Here is a 23,216-nt window from a genome sequence, read left to right as displayed (position 1 = left end):
TATTACAATACCTTCCATAGTTTTGCTGGTGCAGAAATACCAGCTGATAGTGATAGGCTGACAGATTACTTTCCACTCCATGGCAGTCAGATAAAATGACCTTTGCACTGTCCAGATTGCCTGTTGCTGCAGTGCAGTAGCTGCGCCAGCCATCAGTACCATGCACCACTGAAAGAGGGTGTTAAGTTCTTCCGCGGCTTGTTAGCGAGCAGATTTCTGTGCTGTAATAGTTACTGGAAACTGTCTGAGAGTTGCACTTGTCCAATGGTATAATTTGGACATTTTCCATAACATTTTGCTTATCTTAAAATTTGGAACAAACCCACAATTTCAGAGAACTTGCAGTGCTGTTGGTTTTTACAATAGTTTGTGTTTTTCTGAAAGTCACAGTTCCTGGAACCATTACTGACTTTGTTCAAAATCTCTTAAAATACATTTCCAGTCTTAATAGGGACAAAAACAGAAGTAAGAGAATGTGACCTCCAGAGACAAAACACAGATGACAAATTGAAGAAAAAAAAAAAAAGCCCTCAACACAATTTTTAAAAGTCAGCTTCATGATTATAAGCCAATTTAATGGTGGTAGCAGTTGGCATTACAAGGATTACTGACAGGCTGTGGTTGGCAATGCTCATTTTTCACTTATGGATTAATAACTAATTTGGTGTCATTAGTGCAAAAGAACCCCACCAAGAGCAATTTTTAAGTCAGCTGCTAATTGCCTTTGACAACAAATTATTCAAATTATCCAGTTATCTAAAGACTTGTGGACTGTAGGACAGAAAATACAGAAATTCCTCTAGTTTCAGTATTTTATATAATGTGCCATTATCTGATAAAGATTTGTAGCACTAAAATCTTGTCTCTATTTTGGACTAGCTTCCTGCAAGCCTTTTTCCTCAGGATATGCCGCATATCTCTGCCCTGTGTGTGTTTTTGGTGACCGTTATCTAGATAAGCAGAAGTGGATTGGATTCCCGCTCTGTTTATTCATCCCCCAAAAAGGCTGTGTGCAGCTTTGAAGCAAGTCTTTGTGCCTGGATTCGGGCTGTGCTTCAGCATTGCAGGTTCAAACAAACTTCAAAGGAAAGCCAAGACCAGGTTTTGCAGCAGCAGTGGAGGTACTGCAGCTCATTTTCCCATCAGTCCGTGTCTTACATCCCTACACTCTGCTGCATAAATCCTCCTATTCCCCCTCTGTTATCACAGTCTCACCAACATGCACATAAAAATACATCGATAAACCCCACCACGCAGGGCCAGTAGTTTGTGTCTGCCTAGTCCTCATTTTCTAGGAAGCTTGTAGATAATTAATCTTGGGCTCTCTAGCTGAGTAAATGAGTTCGACAGTTGTTAGATGGGAGATGGATGGGCAGTCAGACAAGATGACCGCATCAGCATCATTTCTTTTGGAAACTTGGCCATAAAGGAAATAAACTGATGTAAGAAACTTGGTTGTTGCTGCTACATGGCAAGTCTATGAGAAATGAAAGTCGTTTGGACCTCAACATCGCTCAGTTGCTTGAATGAAGAAAGTTGATGGTCTTGCAGCTGTGGTCCTTCTCATAAAATTCCCTCCACTCTTAGCAGTAGTTGGTAAATTGATCAGAGGTGCTGAAGAGACCAGTCTCATGTCATGCTCCTTATCCTAAGCAGGGCTGATGGAGCAATCTGAGCCAAAAGAGGAGCGCCTCATCCAGTTAGTGTAAGTACTGGAGGATCATTATGGTAAATGACAACAGCCTGTAATTCCCTTCAGTTCCCTACCAATACTGTTGATTATTAGTTGTGTAGGGCCAAATGTGTTAGCTTCACTGCCTTCTAATACCACCATATTTTCAGAACGCTTCAGTGCTGCATATGGGATTGTGATGACTTGCAAACTTCTGTAAACAGGTAGTTTGTAGTTCTCTGATGCTTTCAATAACTTCATTAATCTTGGAAACTTTAATGATAGTTATTTATGGGGACTGTTTGCAAAGGCAGCTTGGATTGAGCAGAACGTGTGTTGGAGATGCAGTCCCTGTGTGCGTGGTGTGCATTTGCATTGAGTCAAACTGAGGTGGGAATGGTGCCAATTACAAATTTGCTTCTTTTTGCAGGGTGATCAGACAGCACTGCACCGGGCTTCTGTCGTAGGGAACACCGATGTTATAGCAACTCTGATTCAGGAGGGGTGTGCTTTGGACAGACAAGACAAGGTAACAGGCAAAAGCGAAGCCCTGTGGGATGGCAGCCTTGCCAGACAGTAATGTTACGGTCTCAGAGAGAAAGTTATGGTTTATACTCCTAAGTAAGTATCTGATGCTTTGAAAGTAATTGGAACAGTTACATTGAAAAAAAGGTGTACCATCTCTTTAATATAAATTACTGATTTAGTTACTTTTTAATATCAGGCTGATAGTTTTTGATTTAAGAGTCTGGTCCCAGCTCACTGAGGGAGGAATTAAAGCAATGTACAACCATACTACGCCCTAAGCAAAACACTGCACAGTTTCCTTGATTATCCCAGAAACTGAGAATCCCAGGCTATAAATTTAGTTTGGGAGTAAATAGAACTAATTCCAAGTTCTAAACAAAAGAAATAATAATATTTTTAGTCTCTTCTAAAAATAAAATAGAAAATAAGCTAGAAGGAAAGGAAAATGTTTCATTTTTTAAGTGACCCCATGGGTTGTGCAGCTGATGCATTCTGAATGTAATATTATTCTGCGTGTGGACACATTGCACTAACCTTCTCCTCTTGGTGTGTGCTCTTCAGGACTGCTCTTCATGAAGCTTGTTGGCATGGATTCAGTCAGTCTGCCAAAGTGCTCGTTAAAGCAGGAGCTAACGTTCTTGCCAAGAACAAGGTGAGACCCATGCAGGAGGAGCTTTCAGTTCTTGTGTAACATGGCTGATTGTCAGCACTGGAGATTTCTGGCCATGGCATTTCTCAGCAGGTGGGGGACCAGCTCCTAGTTGGATTTTTTCTTCTTTTTTTGCATTTGTTACACCGGAATAGTTCCTCCACAGGCATTAGGAAATTCATATTTTCACAGCTGATTCAGGAGGAACTCAATAGCGCGTTGAATGATACATTCATTATGGCTGAGAAGCACTGCAATTCCTGTGGAAATCTCTGCGGTGCTCTAATTTATAGCGAGTGCATTCATTGTGATTGGTGTGATTTAAAATTAACATGAATTATACTAATGGGAAAATGACCTTCAAAATCCATTTTTTTAGGAATTAAACAGCCAAACGAATGTGAGCCACAGAAGGAAAAAATAGTGCATCTTTTGTTAGAAAGTTCTTCCATTAATGTAGGCTCTCACCAAAATCTTGTAATGAACCTGGATTATCTTCCTTTTGGTATTTATAATACCTTGAGAGCAGTTTAGAGGAAAGAAGAACAAAGCCAGGGAGTTTAGTTCCACTGTAATGGTAACACCTGTGGGAGACTTGTCTTCAATCCACTAATTAAACGTTAATGGAATAGTCTAGGAAATGGTGGTAGCAGCCTATGGTGTGAGCCTCATGAGTTAGTGTTTGGACCGCTGCACTGATGGGTCAGTCAGGTCACAGGGTTAGCACTGACCCTTCATTACAAGCAAGAGAGCTCTGGGATGGCTTTATGGGATCTCTAAGAATTTTTTGGTAAACGTGACTCTAAAATGACAACTGAAAGGGTCTAGCAAAGAAAAAGAAGGGGGACAGCTGGCAAAAGTCCAAGATTTGGAGTAAAAAGGCACATTGCCTGGGCATGGTGTTTCCGTATGTACATGTGTGCATACATGCAGTATATATGCGTATGTTTGTACAATTGTGGTCACTTTGTGGTCTGTAGTTACCTCATCTTTGATATTCTTTTATGTGTATTCCTTCTTTTATAGTGTTCCAATTTCCTATTTTTATTTTCTGTAATTGTTTTTTGCTGTAATGTTCACCCAGATTTGTATCAGAGGTACTTTAGACAACTTCCCATGCTTACATGTAACAGATGATAGTGCTTGATGTTATAGTCCTGTGGACCATTATACTCCATATGGCCGTGTATATGCGTACACTTATGTACAAAGATGTGGGCTTAAGATGCAAGTTTGGTTATCCTGCAAACTTGGATGCCTCAGGGTATTAGAAGATTTAGCTTACAATACAGTGTAAAAGTGAAAGTATGTGCCCAGAGTAGCTCAGCAAGGCTGATGTCTGAAATATGACTGGCAGACTTTAATATTATGTGAGCAGCTCCTGCTCTGGTCTTTGATGTCTTGCCCGCCCAGTCCTCTCCCTTTGTATTTCACCGTTTGGGTGGTTTTTAATGGACAGGATCTTTTCTCGGGAGCTGCTGAAAAATGTGGAATGTGCATGCTTACACACATGCGTGTGCTTTTACCCCTTTTGCTTTCGAGAAAAAATGATGAATTTAATTCTGCTTAATTCCAAAATGGTTTCTGTGGTTTCTCAGCTTTTTATGTTACTGACAACAAGGCATAATCTTTCTGATAGCTTTTCTGGTAGCCAGGGCTGAGTGCCATGTGCAGGAGCAACCTACGGGCCGTTGACTTGTACATAGGCATCGGCTGGATGGGGCAGATACGGGCTGCTAGATTTACCAAACCCTGCTGAGCAGCAGAAGATGGGAGATTTGACTGTATATTTTCTGTAACTCCTGGTTAATATCTCCTGGGACTGCTTAGGGAACACTTGTATGGATACACTTCTTGCAGCACAGTACCTTGAGCACAGTATATAAAGAGCAATGCAATTGGAGATGGCTTCTGTATGAAGTGAAATGCGGAGGCCAAACAGGAGACCTGGGATTTTAAAGGCAAGTCAAGCAGGAATTTGAGGAATGGGATAATGTGTGGGTAAACCACCTGGGTAGCCATATTCCTCCTGAGCAGCAATCACCCTGGAGATGCAGTTTATTTTCAGTCAAATTGGCTTAATAAAAGCTCTTCCGCTGTGGTAGATCATCACATGAGATCACTTGCAGCTTTCTTTTTAGATCTCAGTCTGTACATTTCAGTGAAGATTCAGTAGACCAGTGAAGACCCCCAGATCAGTACAACTCGGACCCACTGTCCCTCTCACAGAAGCTGGTGTGAGATCTGTCACCCCATGGGAGATGAGGCAGATAAGCCTGTGCTGTGAGCCCTGACCCCAGGCACCAACACTGTCACTTCTCCCAGCATTGAGGTCCTCACCCATCGCCGGCCGCACACGACCTCTCTGTCTTCCCACCAGGGCTGACCTTCCAAACAGCAAATGATGAAGACATTGCTGAGGCTTTTTGGAGATAAACCCAGAAGGGAAAAAATTGATGCTTAAATGCAGTTTGGCTGAGAAAGAGAGAGACTACATTCAGGCCTGAAATAGTCCGTAATGTGGAACTGAAAATATAAGACCACATCTAAGAGATGGCCTTTTGTAATTCAAACCCTGCAGCTTTGATCTGTGTCTTAAAAGCATGGGGAACAAATTAAAGCACATAATCAAGGTGAACAGGCAGCCTAGTAAGCATGGGAAACCTTTTTACTTGAGCTGATTTCATTTCTAGCTCGCAAGAGCCAAAAACCCCAAACATTTTCAGCCCAACAAAAGCCAAATGCTGCCAGAAAAACTTGTCAGACCGATAAAATCCTTCACAGACTTAGAAAAACAAGCAAACTCTTTGATTTCTCTCTTTAAAAACTGCATGTTTGCTTCGTCGAAGAACCTTAGCATGTGGTTCTTTGGGCTTTGGGTGGCTTTTTTTTTTCCCTTCTCATCTTGGCTGGACACTGGTATGCTTTCTGAACATTGAAGCTTCTCAATAGCCTGAAATCTGCATCCTGCCCTGTGAGAGCACCTACAGACCCAGACAGAGTTGGGGCTGGTTTGTGTTACAATCATAAGGAAACAGAAATCATTGTGACCCTCATCTGCCTAACACCCTGCAGCAGTCGTGGCTGGTTTTGCTTGAGATCAGAGATGCTGTGCTATGGCAGCATGTTTCCTTGTATGTGTGCATGGGAGAAACACAAACCACAAGAATTATATTTCTTTAAATGAAATACTTGATAGTGCTGTTTGATATTAATGAACCAGACAGTTGCTAGAGTCTTTGCTTCCTGTGAACAGACTTGAGCAATGCAGGTATCATTAGACTGTCCAATTTTTGCCTTTACGATATCCCAGATACTTAATTTCTAGGCTGAAGAGGGTATTTCAGTCTCCAGGTTCATTCAGCTCATATCTTTGGGAAAATAACAACAACAGTTTCCTACCCCTGGGTGGATCTTCTTGTGGGAAGACCTGTGAGGTTTTATTTTTTAATGCTTATGTCCAATTTCTAAATACAGCTTTTATATTTTCCTGTATTTCTCTAAGGCAGGTAACACACCTCTTCACCTGGCCTGCCAGAATAGCCATTCTCAGAGTACTCGTGTTTTGTTACTTGGAGGATCTCGAGCAGACCTCAAAAATAATGTGAGTTTTGAAAAGAGTGTGTTCATTTTTCTGTGCCTTTGTTTTAGCTATATTGTTTGTACTTGTAGAAATACTCAGAAATGCCTTAAACTGTGATTTTTATTATAAATGCTATTTAAAAAAACCCACTAACAATGCATACATTGTGTACAGGAATGCTTTTGCTAGGACTGAGTGATTCGCTACTTGTACCCATTTCTTGAGTGGGGATGGAGGGAACCAAAGGGGGTTTTGCTGTTGTTCAGATGGAGGCAGCTGGTCCTTTGCTGCTTTTTTGGGGTGTCCATGGCCTGACCCATGCTATTCTGCTAAAGGGCTCCTCTCTCACAAAGATGGAAATCTTAAAGGGGTTTTGTGCCAGAGCAGGGAAAGCCTTTAGACCTGCTGTCATGGAGACAGATAATGTATACTGTGTGTCGGTCTGTCAAGTGAGGTGGATTCAAGGTGACTTCAATTGCAGACAGCTTTCCTCCTATTTTATAATGACTCTGGCATGACAAAGGACAATAAATCTACAAAAGGAAGACAGATATTTTTGTCCCTGCTCAATAACAAGGTGGGCAGAGGCACACAGAAATGGAAACCCGTGGGGCTCTGCACCCAGTCCCAGCTGTGCATGTGCTGCCCCTCATGGGGACGCTGCTCTGGCCCCCACTCTGTGTGTTTTCTTCATTATGTGCAACACTGGGTTGAGTTTCAGAATCACATTGGTTTGTGGTTCAGAAGAATGGATTTAGTGTAAAAATGTAAATCAGGTTTTGTAGTGCAGTAAACCAGCATTTTATAATTGCAGTATTTCCCTGTCAGTAGTTAAAGAATTCATACCCCTACCTTGCCTGACCCCAGCTCTTGCTGAACCTTCCCCCCCACGATAGTAGATTTTGAACTGCAGAGAAGACAGCATTGCTGTTCAGTGGAGGTGTGTGGCATTTACTGCTCTCTTTGGTTTAATAATATTTCATCCGTGAACACCATAAGTGCAAGCTTTCTTACTGTGATTACATGCTCAGAGCTTTTTTTCTGTTTGCAGGCAGGAGATACCTGTCTGCATGTGGCTGCTCGTTATAATCACTTGCCCATCGTTAGGGTGCTGCTCAGTGCTTTCTGTTCTGTCCATGAAAAGAACCAGGTCAGTGCATGAACCTCATTGCGACTCTGCACCCCCTGCTTACGGCTAGTTGTTGGGAAGAGGGATTCCTACCCAAGGAATCCTGTTTCACTCTGTTTCACTGTACCACCAAATGCCTGAGCTTTTAAGAACAGCCTTAAAGTAATGGCATATCAGTGGTTTATTATTTTGCCATCGTGCTTGCATCATTTCTTTAAAGCATTGCTTATTTATGAGGTTCTGCAATCATATGTTGTAGAAAGGGGGTTTGGGACAGGAGTAGTAGCATAGGGTTGGGAGTTGGTGCTCCTGGGTCCTTACCAGTTCTGTGCAGAATGGGACTGGGCAAGAGACTCGGTCATTTTATGGGGCCTCATTTTGTCCTCTGTAACTAGGATTTAATGATCCCATGGCCATTCCAGAGACATTGTAAAGCAGAACTCACCAATGTTCAGATGCTACAAAAGTTCAAATTCCTCGGGAATACTTTGCTGCATTTTGCAGTAGGGGGAATTAAAAGGACATAAAAGTGGAAAAAAAAAAGTATGCTTTAAATTCAAAATAATGATCAGTCTAACCTAGGATTGATCATCCATAGTTGTTCTATAGAGAAGTAATTGATTGCTGTACCCATAGCATAGCCTAATTGGGTGGTAGAAGGAAATATATTTAGTACATTAAAATGTGTTAAATCTGCTAAATAAACAGATTATGTGGTGCTTAACCACATCGTCTCATGTTCCTGGGAAATTTTCCCTGCATAGTTGAAGATCATAAAGATGTGTTCTGATCTGTACATGTAATCTTGTTTCTTAGATATGAGATATTACAAGAAACAAAATGGTTTTCAGCATGTTAAATTTACTACATACTTTTATTTGGAAATGAGTTTTTTAACTTGCAAAATGAGCTACTGAATATTAAGATTAACTGGTGTGAATCTGGCCCAGACAGACACCCCTTTCCTTCGTTCCCCAGCACCACCCAAAGTTGTTCTGTATTTGCACATATGACAATTTTATTTATGAATACACCTTATCCAAGTTAGCAACAAACAATAGATTTCCACTAGTCTTGAGGAGATAGAGTTTTCTGAAGGCAAAATGCAAGGCAAAGGGGACAGCTGGGCATTATATACATGTATCCGGTCTCCCTTGAACAGCTGCTGGCTCTGTTACCGGTGCCTGAATCTGATCACAGCTGTCTTCACCTCACTGCACCGGGACAAGGGCAGGGCAGTGTGTTAGTGCAGGACCCGCATCGCCTTCTGGCTTTGGTCCAAAACCTGTTTTTCTTGGGGAATCTCATGAAGAGAACACCAACCATCTCGCTGCTGGTACTTATCTGATTATTTTTGAGTAATGCGATATATGACCACCTGCACACCAAATAATCAAACCTGGAGAAAAAAAAAAAAGAGAGAAGGTTGTGGTGGGAAAACCAGTTCTGCCCTCAGATGTCGTATGCATTTGCTGGTGGCAGAGCTGGGCTGTCTCCAAGCTGTGTCATGTGTCACTTGGTTGAGTTAGACCAGATCACCAGCACCCTGGCTGCATTTCTGAAAACCAGGCTGAAGCAGCTCCTTGCCTCCTCCTGTCTCCTTCTTCCCAACTCTGCTTTTTTTATTGTTGCACCAGTTAAATGTAGGTCTTTTGACCTCTGAGCATCTTTCAGGAAGGTATGATTTCTTCAGGGTGAGACCCAAGGACTTGTGTTACATGGTTGTTTTCTGCTTTCTGACTTGCAGGCAGGGGATACTGCGCTCCATGTAGCTGCTGCTCTAAACCACAGGAAGGTGGTTAAGCTGTTGCTGGAGGCAGGGGCTGATGCATCTGTGGTCAACAATGTAAGCAGGACGTGGAGTTTCTTTGGTATTTTGTATTAATGCAGACTCTCTTCATGTTGATATAAAATATTTGGGTGTTAGAGCTCAATTAAATCTGGGTAAATGAAAGCGGTTAGTCAGTTTACTCTTGTGCACAGAGCATGTGCTAACCTTGGGTGGAGAAATTCCACATTTCCAGTAGCTTGTGTTTTGAAGGAAATGCCGTTTTCTTTTTCCTCTCAGGCAGGTCAGACCCCTTTAGAGGTTGCCAGACAGCACAATAACCCTGAGGTTGCGCTCCTCCTTACTAAAGCATCACAGGTACGTTACAAATCTCTCCCCAGCACACATATACACATGTAGCTGAGGCCTGTTAACCTTGAGAGGCCACATCCCCTGGTCCTTAGTCTTCTGCTGCGAAAGGCGCCTGTGTTTCTGCTGGCCTTGTGTGCTGGCCTTCGGTCTATCGATGTGGAGCCTTTCAGCCCCCGAGCCCAGCAAGGTGTGCAGATGAAGCCTCAGCATGAAGCGCTGCCAGAGGTCCCGCTGTCCTTGCTGGCAGAGGATGGAGCAGCCAGAGGCACTTGTTCCCTGTGGTGGCCCAGGGGTTAGAAAGCTGCCCTGTACCCAAGAGCTCCCGGGTTGTGTCACTCTGCTGCCTGCCTCAGACATGTCCCATCTCCAAGACGGTTGCTTGCCCTTGCAGATGCTTTGAAAAGGGGACAGAATGTCCTGTTTGTACTCTGCTGCTGTGTGTGAAGTGCTACAGTGCTCTTCAGGCCAGAAGGCACGTGGCAGAGCTCTGCATTCTGGTATGAGACCAGGTGTGATCCCTGCTCCTCCTTGTCACCTCTGTGTGAGAGGGTCTGGGCTTGGCTTGGCAACCAGCCTGAGGACAGGGGGAAGCACTTGCCCCTCCAGGGTACAGCAAAGTGCCCTGATGCACTTAGCTCTCTGGTGGCGTTTTTTCACAACTATAAACACCCACATTGCTCGGCCCATCAGCGTCCATCTGGCAGTGCTCTCTCCTTGCCACCGCCTTTTAATAGAGCAGACTTTTTTCACCTCTACTACATTTTTAGAGCGTGACATCACTGAGTAACAGTGTGGTTTGCCTTCAGGTCTCACGCTTTAACCGCGGAAGAAGCCTGAGGAAGAAGAGAGAGAAGCTGAAGGAGGAAAGACGAGCTCAGTCAGTACCACGGGATGAAGCAGTACAGAGCAAGGTACAGCCCAGCATTACCAGCTGCCTCTGCTGTGAGGAGGGAGTGTAAATAAAACCCATCAGGACTACATCTATTTGGAGCCATCACTTGTGCATGACCACAGCAGCTGTCTGAGGCAGTCTGTCGTACTTTGCTCACTCATGTGTGCAGAGCAGCTTAAAACTGGGAAATTGAAGAAGAGGCACCTTTTTCCCATCTCTGCAACTGCTCTGAACTCCCTGTCTTTGCCTCAAGCAGGGCAGCGTCTCAGCTGCTGACGACACACCAAGCAGCGACCAGCCACCACAGCGGAAGGGCGATCTGAAGGATGAACCCCGGTCAACCTCACCAGATCCCAAAGGGAAGAAGAGCAAGAAGAAAAAGCCAAAGGAAAAGGTATCAGTAGATTTAAAACAGCAGAGTGAGAAGGGATAGTTGTTGAGCAGTAGTACAGGTGTCCCTTCGGTGTGTTGGTGAGTCAGGGCAGCATCCCCGACGTGCTCATGGGGCAGAGGCAGTCTTCACACGAAACTGATTTCTGGTGGGGAAATTCTGCTTTTGATGGTCACGTGTACCAGATTTGTGCGGAAATCTGTTCATTGTGCTGATATACACCAAGGTTGTGGCCAGCCACTGCATCTGGATTGGTGTTTTAGAATAGAATCATAGAATCATTTAGGTTGGAAAAGACTTTTAAGACCATCGCGTCCAACTGTTAATCTAACACTGCCAAGTCCACCACTAAACCACGTCCCTAAGCACCACATCTACATGTCTTTTAAGTACCGCCAGAGATGGTGACTGAACCACTTTCCTGGGCAGCCTGTTCCAATGCTTGACAACCCTTTCGGTGAAGAAGTTTTTCCTAATATCCAATCCAAACCTCTTGCAGCACAACTTGAGGCCATTTCCTCTTGTCCTATCACTTGTTACTTGGGAGAAGAGACCGACACCCACTTTGCTACAACCTCCTTTCAGGTAGTTGTACAGAGTGATGCGGTCTCCCCACAGCCTGCTTTTCTCCAGGCTAAACAACCCCAGTTCCCTCAGCCACTCCTCATACGACTTGTGCTCCAGACCCTTCCCCAGCTTCGTTGTTCTTCTTTGGACACACACCAGCACCTCAATGTCCTTCTTGTGGTGAGGGGCCCAAAACTGAACACAGTATTCCAGGTGTGGCCTCACCAGTGCTGAGTATGGGGGGACAGTCACTTCCCTAGTCCTGCTGGCCACACTATCTCTGATACCAGCCAGGATGCTGTTGGTGACTTGGGCACACTGCTGGCTCATGTTCAGCTGGCTGTTGACCAGCACCCCCAGGTCCTTTTCTGACAGGCAGCTTTCCACCACTCTGCCCCGAGCCTGTAACGTTGCATGGGGTTGTTGTGACCCGAGCACAGGACCTGGTACTGAGCCTTGTTGAACCTCATCCAGTTGGCTTTGGCCCATTGGTCCAGCCTGTCCAGATCCCTCTGTAGAGCCTTCCTACCCTCAAGCACATCAACACTGCCACCTAACTTGGTGTCATCTGCAAACTTGCTGATGGTACACTTGATCCCCTCATCCAGATCATTGATAAAGATGTTAAACAGAAGTGGCCCCAGTACTGAGCCCTGGGGAACATCACTTGTGACTGGCCACCAACTGGATTTAACTCCATTCACCACAACTCTTTGGCCCAGCCATCCAGCCTTTTTTTTACCCAGCAAAGAGTACACTCGTCCAAGCCATGAGCAGCCAGTTTTACATAGTTTTTTGCTGTAATTGTCACAATGGATTTGTCCCATTCCCACCAGGAATAGTTTACCAGGGGGCTCATAAATAGGGAAAACATTGTGTGTATTTTGCGCAGGTTTCAGCACTCTCGGACCCCATCTCCCCAGCTGATCAGCAGACACTCCCTCGGCAAAACGTGCCTAAGCGCCGAAGTAAACATCACTGCTCCTCGCCGCCTCCTCCCCACGAGGTCCGAGCCTACCAGCTCTACACGCTCTACCGAGGAAAGGATGGGAAGGTGATGCAGGTGAGCTGGCCATGGCCCTTGTGGAGGGAGACACAGGCAGCAGCCCTTGGAGTTGGGGCAGTGAGCTAACGAACAGAAAACACACTCCATTTACTGCACTCTCAGGGGTATGAAGTCACAACTGTGGGTTTGTTTTCCTTGTTTGGGATTCAGCTGCATTTTGGCATGAAGTCTGGGAAGAGTAAGCTGGTTTTATGTATGCTAAGGAAGACAACTAGTTTTGATCTGCAAAGTGTTTTCTTTTTGGAGATAGAGGCAGGAGCTGTACAGAAATTGGTTCACCAATAAACCTGGAGTTACCAGCTCATGTGCCTTTATTCCAGTTCAGAGACTGACATTTTGCTCATTTTATTATGCGAGTATTTAAGATATATTAAACAACTATTATATTTAAGATATATTAAACAACTAAACTGTTGTTTTCTTAATAGCTGGAGGTCAATCCTTTCATTTCCTTAGCTTCTGATATCCATCCACCAGCTCTCCTCGGCCCCTTGTTGTAGTTAGGAAATTCAGTAGATTGTGAAGATCACTCAAGTCAGACTTCAGAGGTTTTACTGGCCATCTTTTCCAGTATCTTGCTTTCTAACGCTAGGGAAATTTCCAGCCAGGAGCACTATGGGATTACCCTAACAGCAGACATCAGGAAGGATGGAGGACCTTTCATGTGTTAAAAGGAGTATCTCCTTGCCTTTAGGTCTGATGGGAGGAGGATGGGCCAGTAGGAAGGACTTGGGCAGCAGAGAGAAAAGTGCAGAGAGCAGATAGGATTTGTATACAAAGCTAATCTATTCACAAAGAGTAGCTTAGTAGAGCTAGGCTCCCTTATAGTATTTCCTGAAATACATGACACTGCTTCTTTTTTGCTCATCTGTCTTCTTTCATGCCATCAGGCCCTGAATAGCAACCAGAATTTCTTAAGTACATGTATTTCTCTGCAAACCACCCACCTTCCCCTGCCAAGGGAATGACCCCAGTTTGTGAAACAGTACCGCAGGGCCAAAGGAAAGAGGGGGGCTCCTCTGCAGACAGATTCAGCTGCTGCATTGGGCTCCTGACTCACCCCCAAATGAGCCACTTTCTGCCTGTGGGCTGCAGAGGAAGCCAATGAGGATTGGCTCTCCTTGTTTAAGGGAGCCTTTTGTGACCGTCTCCCTGAGAGATTTCAGCGTGGTCAGTGCAGCTCCCCTTGCAGAGGAGTGGTGGGGTGGTGCCACACAAGTCGAAGGAAGGCAGCGGTGTGCAAAGCACATAAGGGTTGGCTGAATGCCAGCAGGGTAAAGGCAGACAGGAGCAGTGAGACCTTGCTATATAGTACAGCGAGCATATTGTTGCCATTATGTTAAAAAACAAATGCACACAAAACAACACACACCCACAAAATCAGATTTTTTTGTTCAATTCAGAATTACAGCATTGAGACATGGGGTATAGCCCTGTAATGTGGTGTCCCCTCGTACAGCACACAGCACCACGGCATACGTGATCCAAGCTCATTGTGCTTGTAGCCCCAGCAAAATCAACACTGCTTTGTGTTAGGATGTGTCCATATAAATCAGACCAATCCTTTTCTAGTCTGTGCTTTCCCAACTAATAGTGTGTTTACTGAGCTACTGTACAATGTTATCAAGAGGGTGAGATACAGTACATGGTACAGAAGAGTTCAAGACTGACTCAAGGAGGCTGTGATAATGTTCCAAGTGTGCTAAGAGGACAGCGGGATGTAATAGCAAGTAAATGTATTACTCCTTTCAGGCACCGATAAATGGATGTCGTTGTGAGCCCCTGATAAGTAAACTGGAGAATCAGCTGGAGGCAACAGTGGAAGAGATAAAAGCTGAGTTTGGGACAGTACAAGATAAGATGAATGTTAAGCTGGGCCAGATGGAAAGCAAAACTCAGCATCAAGTAAGAATATGACCCGGAGGTCTGCTTGTCCATATAACTCTTAGAAACATATCCTAAGCTTAATGAATATTTTCATTGTCGTGATTCATTTATTGCTGCTTGTGTTGTAAAAACGAACCTGAAATTTAATACTCAAAACCAGGGAACTGTGACCTTCCACAGGGATCTAACATTGGAAACTAGAGTCTTGAGAAAAACACATTTAATGTGTTAAGTGGCTTCAGGTGCTTCTTTAGACAATAGATCTAAACTGCTTGAGGCCCTAAGAGGGAAACTTAAAAGACAGAAGGCAGTCCTACAGCTGGTCTGTTCATAATTGTAAAAATCCCTCTTACTGAATTCTGTTTGCACTGAGATTCAAGATCCTCTAAATTGTTTTTTATTTTTAATGTAATTGTTATTCATTGGTAATTTTGTGATTGAACCTTTTTGCAAGCTACATCGGCTTGCAGTTGGCAGCATTTCGAGCAATGAAGACCAAAAGACAGACTGTACTTTGACTTTCAAGGTTCACAGATGGGGGCTTTGTGTGGTTTTTAACATTATCATCTCAGATGAATTGTGGTTTTTTTCCACAGCTCCGTGTTTTAGACAAGCTTATGGCTGAACGGCTGTCCGCAGAGAGAACAGAGTGCCTTCACCGCCTGCAGCAGCACACTGAGCTGGAAAAAAATGAGGGGGAGAAACGGCAGGTAGGGCTTGAAACAGCTACTCCCTGTTAGCTCACATGGATCAGCTCAAGAGCTTCATTCCAGCAGGCAGAGAGTATTGGAGATTTTTCTCATCTGTTGAAACAGGCAAAAGATCTTCACATACCAAATTATTCCTATCCACCACCTTCATCTCTAAACCAAATTTAGAGCTTTTGCAGTAGAAATGGGGAATGTGAAGTCTAGTCCCATGGTCATAATTTAATTTGGTGGGTCTGAAGTGTGGGCTCTATAACAGAGTGTATTTTTTCTAACATAGTGCTTTGCAAAAATTCTGACCATAGAATTTTTAGCAGCTGTGCTTTCAGCTTTTACTTCATTAAAGGACGTCTGCAGGAACATCTGCATATAGGAATAAGGCTAACATCGGTGTTGTTCCTTTTACTGCTCATGCATGCTGCAGGAACATCTGCATATAGGAATAAGGGCTGACATCGATGTTGTTCCTTTTACTGCTCATCCATTTGGTTGCATGCACAGAGAATCTCTCCCTTCTTCTCTGTCTGATCTTTTTTTTCCCCATGTATTAAAAGGGTGCAGTTCCTCCCTCTGACTTTGGCAACAATGCACCATCTCCAAGCTGTGTATTACTGCCAGTAGGCAAGTTCTTTTTGTACGCTTGCTTAACCAGCATGACAAGAATAACTGTTCCCATAGAGTTCCAGCTCTTGCCCTTCTAGCTTCTGCAAAAACTCACCATTAAAACATGCTAAGAAATTTGTGTTTTTCCATTCACACGGGTAAATTTAAAATGCAATTAATTTTTTTATTATTGGTATTCTTCTAAGAACTGAGAAATATACTTTGTGCTAGTAAAATGTAATGACTTTTTGTAAGAGCATTCCAAATCCTTATTAAAAGACTGGCAGCTGTGATAATCCCAGTGTAAGCTACTGATCACGATACTTCAGTCTAGCATCCAGAAAACATTTTCCTCCAAAGAAAAGTATTTCTCAAACTAAGGCAGCTTTAGTTTTTATTTTGTAGTAGGAGACATAGGTATTATATTGGCTTTTGAATGTCTAGGCTTGTGCTCCATCTCTTTGTAATCTCCCTTTAAGAAACGAGATACCGGAGCGATACATCAGGTGAGCTGAAATTACCATTAAGTGATACCAGCTGTTCCTGTTCTCGTGAGTCTAATGGAAGCTACTGGAAAAACTGAGTTGGGCTTTACTGAATGCATGGACTAAGTGTCCATGTGCGTAGGAGGGCCTGGCCTAAATTCATGATATCATGTGAACAAGAGAGTAAAAGAACTGCTCATATTTAAAATTATTACGGGCAAATGCCTCTGCAGCTGACGCTTAGTAAGCACCTTTGTAATTTGAAAGTTGTTAGTAATTTATCATTTAGTGTTGGATTCATCTTTATCACCAAATAAACAGAGGAGCAGAGGTCGGTAATAGTGTCAAGCTGTGTCCCAGAAGTGTCTAATTTGAATTTCACTCTTAAAAAAAAGGCTACATGTGATGTTCCTTGCACTTAGAATGCACCACTGACTGTATGATTAAACAAGTCAGCCTTGATCAGAGGATTTAGAGCTGCATTTGAAGTACCACTTTCAAATCTAAGAGGTGTGTTAGTTTGGACTAAAGAGGGTGCCCTTCAGTAGCTAATGTATAGTTCTTCATCTTTTCTGATGTGCAGTCCTCTAAATAGTCCCAGTGGCAGCATGCATACCTGTACAGAGACTCTAAGCTACAGCCTTGCTTCTCTTTGTCACTGCCACATGTCCTCAGCAGCCCAGGAACCATAGGATCTAATCATAGGATCGTCTCCTTTATGTCTCTTTCTTATAGATTTCCTTGGTCGATGAGTTGAAGACTTGGTGCATGTTGAAGATTCAGAATCTGGAGCTGAAGCTTTCTGGAGATTCCAGGTCATCAAGACCAAAATCAACTTTGTCCACTTGTGAGTCTCTCACTGAGACCCTGGATACCGAGAACAACCCCCACAGTGCCAAGGACTGTAAAGCCAACCAGCCTGTGCTGCAGGCAGAGGGCTCCCACCAGCATTCCTGTATCACGCTGCCAAACAGCCTCTTGGAAGATGGAGGAAGGAGCAGAGTCCAGATGCCAGAACAGAGCTTTGGGCAACATTTTTGCATTCAACAGGATGGTGCATCAGGTGCAACCTTGTCAGGTACTTAGATGTCATATTCATTCAAAGGCAAGCTAATTAACTGAGGGATACTTGTATTAATGCCACAGATATTAATTCTGGCTGTGTGCTTTCCCCCATCCGTATGCATAATGTCTTGGGATTAGAATGCATTTCAAGGGAGCCTCTCAGAATATTTCAAGACACAGTTGGGTGGAACTCCAGTGGTTCTTCCTGATGCTTCCATGTCACTGTGTCTTTGAAGCCAAGTCCTTTGATGTTCTGAATAACTCTGTTTTCTGAAATTTCTCCAGCTTCCCAGTCAGAATTGCTCCCACCCCACTGTCCATCAGGAAGGTGTGCACATTATCCAAAGTTGACTGAAGAAGTGTATGGTATTTAGTGCTTTTCAGATGTATGGAACCTATAATGACAGGGTGCAAGGATGTGAACTTAAACTACTCATTTCCCTTGTTAATATTCAAACTGCAAGGATCTAGAATAAACCTCTCACTTTCCCTCTTTCCTTGAACCAAAGTCTGTTTAATTATTAGTTCATTTGACAAGAACAAAAATAGCTTAGAACCTTCAAGCCTATTCCCAGATCACGGCCACCCAAAGATATGGAAGACCTTGGTCCAAGCCATCTCTCTGTGCTTGGCCAGGGAAGATTTTGAGGAAAAAAGAAACAAGCAGAATGCCCAGGTCTCCACAGCTAAGGAGAGAGCTATCAAAGCCCTGGGCTTCTGAAAAATACATTGTATGTGCCCCTCCAAACACTATGTAAAGAGAACAGACATGGACATGGATACCCCAGACTAGAAAGGCAGAAGAGCACAGAGGAGATGTGGCAGTATGAGTGCGAGCTACTGCAATGAACCGTTCAGGAGCATCAAAATGTGTTACCTTTGCGAAATTAGTGGGGTTTAAGTTTTGTAGAAGCAGGGGGTTCATAAGTATCAACAGACATAAACTACTTTTGGAATCTACCTTGATCTTTGCTAAACGTCCTTTGTGCGATATCCTTTGATTGTTGTCAGCCTGCAGTCCCACAGCTGCAATGCAGTGTCTCTCTGCCTAAGCCAGGTTTTCTCTTTTAATGACTCTTACATCATTTGACTGTGAAGATGTGATAAAATAAGCCTCTACATAATGTGCATGCAGCATGGTACCATGGGAAACTGCATTATTCATCAAACAATGAGGATTTCTGAATGTGACATATACATATGTATATATTTTATTCTATAGGTACAGAGCAACAGTTAATCATTAGCGGACCAGTTTCTTCTGCCCCCGCTCAAGATGTCAGGCCAAAGGACAAAGCTGTTAGTGGCAGCACGTTCCACAGGTTGCAGCAGGACCTGCCCTCCTCTGAGCTTTCGGGCTCCAAATTAAGACACGTGAAGGTTCAAGCTACTTTGCAGCCCTTGACTGAACCAGCAAAGACTGAACCACAGAGTGGCTACTTCATTGACAAAGGAACTCAGACAAAGAAGTCCAGCAAAAGCGCACAGTCGAGGCACAAAGCTCTGCACCACACCGGGGCACATCAGAGCCAGGAGCAGCAGCCCCTGGCCCTGCCTGCGGGACAGCCGCCTGCCCCACTGCTCAGAGACACCTCCCAGGCCCTGGAGATAACCCAGTACTTCTTTGAGGCGGTTTCCACACAGATGGAGAAGTGGTATGAACGGAAGATAGAAGAAGCCCGGTGCCAAGCTAATCAGAAAGCGCAGCAAGACAAAGCTGCACTCAAGGAGCATATTAAAAGCTTAGAAGAGGAGCTCAGCAAATTAAGGACTAAAGTGCAGAAAGAGAGCTAGCATCTACCAAGCAGGTAAAGACAAGCACTGGGACTCATTTTGGAATCTGGAATACCACTAGATATATACATTTGTAGTGCCTGTTACATCCAAACAAAATGCTCTTCTTCAGGAGCAGAAATAACTTTGGAAACTCCAGAACTGAGGAGAATTCATATGCAAACTGTACTGATGACAATGAGATGCTGCAGATTAGATCCTTTCTTTGTTACTTCCAAGAGTCTGTTAAATATTGCACTCTCAATTTCCAGGTGCTGCTTGAAAACAAACTGTGTTAGAAACCAAAACTGCTTTCTGGAAAGGGAATTTCCTTATTTACACATAGGTCACGTGTGGGTAGAGGGTTCCACTGTATGCTACATGTAAACACGTGGTGGTACTAATACCGAAATAAATCTAGAGCTTCTGTTTGAGAGCTTTTGACAGAAATTCCTTAGTGATGAAGGGCTACTGCCACTATTTTAGATACTCCCCACAGTGTCTCTTTAATCAGTGGGGAGAATCTACAGCCCCAACTCAAATTCCAAGCCCACGCAGGTGCCAGGTGCAGGCTTCCAGCTGGGAGAGGCCAGGCTCCCACGGAGTAAGATGCTAAGGTGAGCCATCCTGTTAGGTACACAGGCTGTGGTTGCCACTTTGCTTTTTGTTTGTTTTTACATTATTGAAACAAACGCTAAATTAGATTTGTCTTTTTTTTTAATGGTGTCCTTGTTGCAAAGCTCCTTGTGGTTACACAGTTGGTGGGGCCATACTCAAGTAATCTGACTGAGAAGTTTTGTTTAGTCTGTGGGAGGCAAATATTTTCCCATAACCATGCTGTGCTTGTTAGGTATAATTTTTATATAAATCACTTTTCCTTCAAGCAGCAAATGGGTGAATACTACTGAAAAAGCTTGGAAAAGTCCTTTAGATAAAGAAGTGAAAGTTTGGTTCCCTGAACTCAGATGTTTCTTCTTCTGCAGAGTCAGGATTCTCTCCCAGATACTTTGTCCAGACTCTGTTCCTTTGTTTCTCTGAATGATTCCTCTCTCCTGTTTTTTCCCTTCGATCTCTAAAAAGGAGAGGCCGGGCCCTGGTGCGTCTGCAGGTCTTAGGACTGGTTTCACCAACAGTCTCACAAAATAGAACTCTAAAACATTTCAAAGTTTTTATGGATGTGTTTTCTTATAAAATCAAAACTTACAGTGACCCATGTCATTCAGGCTGACAGACTCCAAAAAAACCTTGCATCTGCATCCCTTTAGGGCTTCCTCATTAACCTCTGAGAAAGCTCCATCAGATTCTGTTAGAAAAGGAAGTTTACTTAACAGCTCATGATAGAACAATTGTTCAAAACCAGGATAGTACTGTTATGTCAAGGAGAAAGATATTTTTTCTGTACTGAGGAGCCCTAAAATCAATACAAAATATTTTACAGTATTGAGGACAACATTGAGTAATTATTGTTTTCATCTTCTTAGCAGAATGTATAAAGCAAAGACAGTTGTATTATATAACAATATTTTAAAAGTTCCTATTAATGCACTATCAGGACAAGAAAAAAGTGTATCTGCTGTTATGGAAATACAGTTAGTTTTACTGCTCCGACTTCTGTAGTCTAATATAGACACTTTCATATGTTTACAGTTTTGGTTAAGCTACTGTAGGAACGCAGAAGCATGCTATTTAAGTTTTGTATCATCTTGATAAAAGTTGAATGTTTTGCCAAGCAATTAAAACAAGTGTTGCTCAGAAGTCTGTGTGGCTCAAAAGTCTGTGGTGTAACGTTCTGTAGCCAGAGAAAATGGACACCATCCCCTCGCTTGACTCAGAAAATTGGACTTCAACTTCCAAGCTTTTGTGTTTGTGGCTATAAAACATGGAAACCAGGTCTGCCCTCTGTCCCAAGGGAGGCTGCAGGGACTGGCTGCCATTCGTTAGCTGATGCACGTGCCCACTGTTTCAGAAGTTACTGACACAGGGCCGCGGTGTGCAGCTGATCACACGCGTGCTCCTGAACTTGCACAAGTGCAAGGGGAACGGCAGGGCTCTGGCTGGAGCTGATCCACCTCACGCATGAACTGCTCTACCCAGACAGCCATTGGAGCAGTAATTTAAGACAATACCTTGGCTGCAGAGTACTGCTTGGAGGGGTTTTCTGAAGCCAACACGTACTGTAAAATAAAGGAAGGTGTTTTCTGCTGATACCTCTCTTCTCCCTCCTTCAAAACTACTAGAGTTGAAGGACTTCTTTACAAAATACCTGTATTATCTACCTTTCTCTGCAGCATGCACTATAGTCTGGCTTCTAGAGGAAATTTTATCTTGACAAGCCCACAGAGCAGTGGAGATGATGGGCAGCAGCACTCAGGAGGTCAACAGCTGTCCAGCTGTTGTCTCACAACAGCTCGTGAAGACCTAACTCCTGGATTATATGGCCACAACCTATAAACATACAAACTGGTGTCAAAGGAGTCATGCAGACTCAGGGCTGTGAAGGGAAAGCACTGCGATGAGGCAGCAAGGGAGGTCTCCTACCTGAGGAGCAGAAATCAAAGCACTGGCTGAAGGGAAGGGGAAAGCTGCATGTGAGAGAACAAGCCAACATTGATTACACTTTGTTCAGTCAAAATTCCTTTCTGAACAGCATTTTCTGATAAGATGGAAAATCAGTCCCCAACACGCTAATGTTCTGTCAGTGTCTTCTATGAGAAAATGTTAACAAAATGTAGATTTTTAACAAAATATTTAGACATACATATTTTTATTGACTGATTAGTAGCTCAAAGACTTCTGTGTATACAAACCTGAGCTCTTTAACAGCTGTAGTTGTTGCCTGAGCCACATCCTTTACTGCAAAGCTAAATAAAGGTCGTAGGAAAGGATCCTACAGTGACTTTCAGAGAAAGGTATAAGGAAAAAAAATATTAAAAATGCATTTTCTTGTTAAGCAGCATTTCTTTGCAAAACAGCTTTGCTGAAAGGTAGCTTTGAAAACCCTTTGTTTGGCTCTAGCAAGCAGCATACCTCCTGCTCCTGCATGGGGTCCTTCTTCCCTCCCTGTAGCCTGGAGGGGGAGGCAATATGGCCCTGTCCCTTCCTTTGTGCCAGTGGTGGCACTGACCGGACTTGCTGTGAGGCCGTACAGCTCACTCACTAACTCTGCAGGAAGCCCGCTCGGTGGCTCCGTGTGTGAAGTGGAACAGCAGGGCGTGGGAGGGAAGGGTTCCCCCATCTCTTGAAACTGCAACCTAAACGGCACGCAGCTCCTGGAGAGGTCAGGTATGCAGCTGCTGCTTGGCTATTTATTGAGAAAATCCCAGCCTCACCTTGGCATTTTTAAATTATACGGGGAAAAAGAAAGATTGCAATTCACAGGAAGGCAAGAAGAGCTGCAATCTAACAATTAAAAGTGGAGTAATATGACAACTGGGAAACCAGAACACAACATTTGGAGTTAGTATTTTCTAGCTGTAATTCTACTTTATACTGACTTTTAAATACTAACTTGAACGTACTTCCTGTTACCTTGTAGTAACCATTTCTGGGGCTAAAATCTCTCATTTTCACATACAAGGACCTCCCTTTTTAAGTTTTATTCAGCAACAACTGAAAATAATTTTCTTACAAATGTTTTATCATGCTTATTTGTTTTGGACCCATTTATTTATCCCAAATGCTTTTTTAACCCCAAATGTTGGTTCTCTAGAGAAAGAGCTGTTACCAGGATGAATGTTACCAGCCAACAGTTGCCACAATAAAAAACAGACAAAATTATCTGGTTTATGTTTATTTTCCACTTCCCTGCCATAACACTGCTGTTGTATTTTTTCTCTTCCCACAGCACATACTACATCATCCATTCAGTTTGTTAAAGTCCTTTGTGTCTGAGTGATTTCCACGTGGGAGGGTAACCTAACCAAGAAGAGAAGGGGGAACAAACAAAAAACCCATTGCGGTAGATTCTACCTTCAGACGTTACCAGGTTGTCAGCAAAGGATGCTTTTACAGCCACATTCTAGAAAAAAAACTGTGTATGCTCACAGGAGATGAAAGTCCATCTGTCAACAAAATTAAGA

The 23,216-nt window shown here is 43.5% G+C and overlaps 1 protein-coding gene across 1 annotated transcript; it reads left to right on the top strand.

The window, feature by feature from the left end:
- Positions 1-2,102: 2,102 nt before the first annotated feature.
- Positions 2,103-19,158, top strand: ANKRD6 (ankyrin repeat domain 6; the record flags this gene model as incomplete). The annotated part of the gene is made up of 13 exons (XM_010085717.1): positions 2,103-2,224; positions 2,762-2,852; positions 6,355-6,453; positions 7,484-7,582; positions 9,309-9,407; positions 9,630-9,707; positions 10,508-10,612; positions 10,850-10,987; positions 12,444-12,614; positions 14,370-14,522; positions 15,101-15,214; positions 17,035-17,377; positions 18,587-19,158. Coding segments are annotated over 13 exons (2,184 nt in total), but the record flags the coding sequence as incomplete, so codon positions are not given.
- Between the last annotated feature and the right edge of the window lie 4,058 nt (positions 19,159-23,216).

This window comes from Pterocles gutturalis, unplaced genomic scaffold (genome assembly GCF_000699245.1).
Source record: "Pterocles gutturalis isolate BGI_N339 unplaced genomic scaffold, ASM69924v1 scaffold19600, whole genome shotgun sequence".
Taxonomy (NCBI): domain Eukaryota; kingdom Metazoa; phylum Chordata; class Aves; order Pterocliformes; family Pteroclidae; genus Pterocles; species Pterocles gutturalis.
Note: the sequence above shows the minus strand (reverse complement) of the source record. Positions and strands in the feature narration are given on the sequence as shown.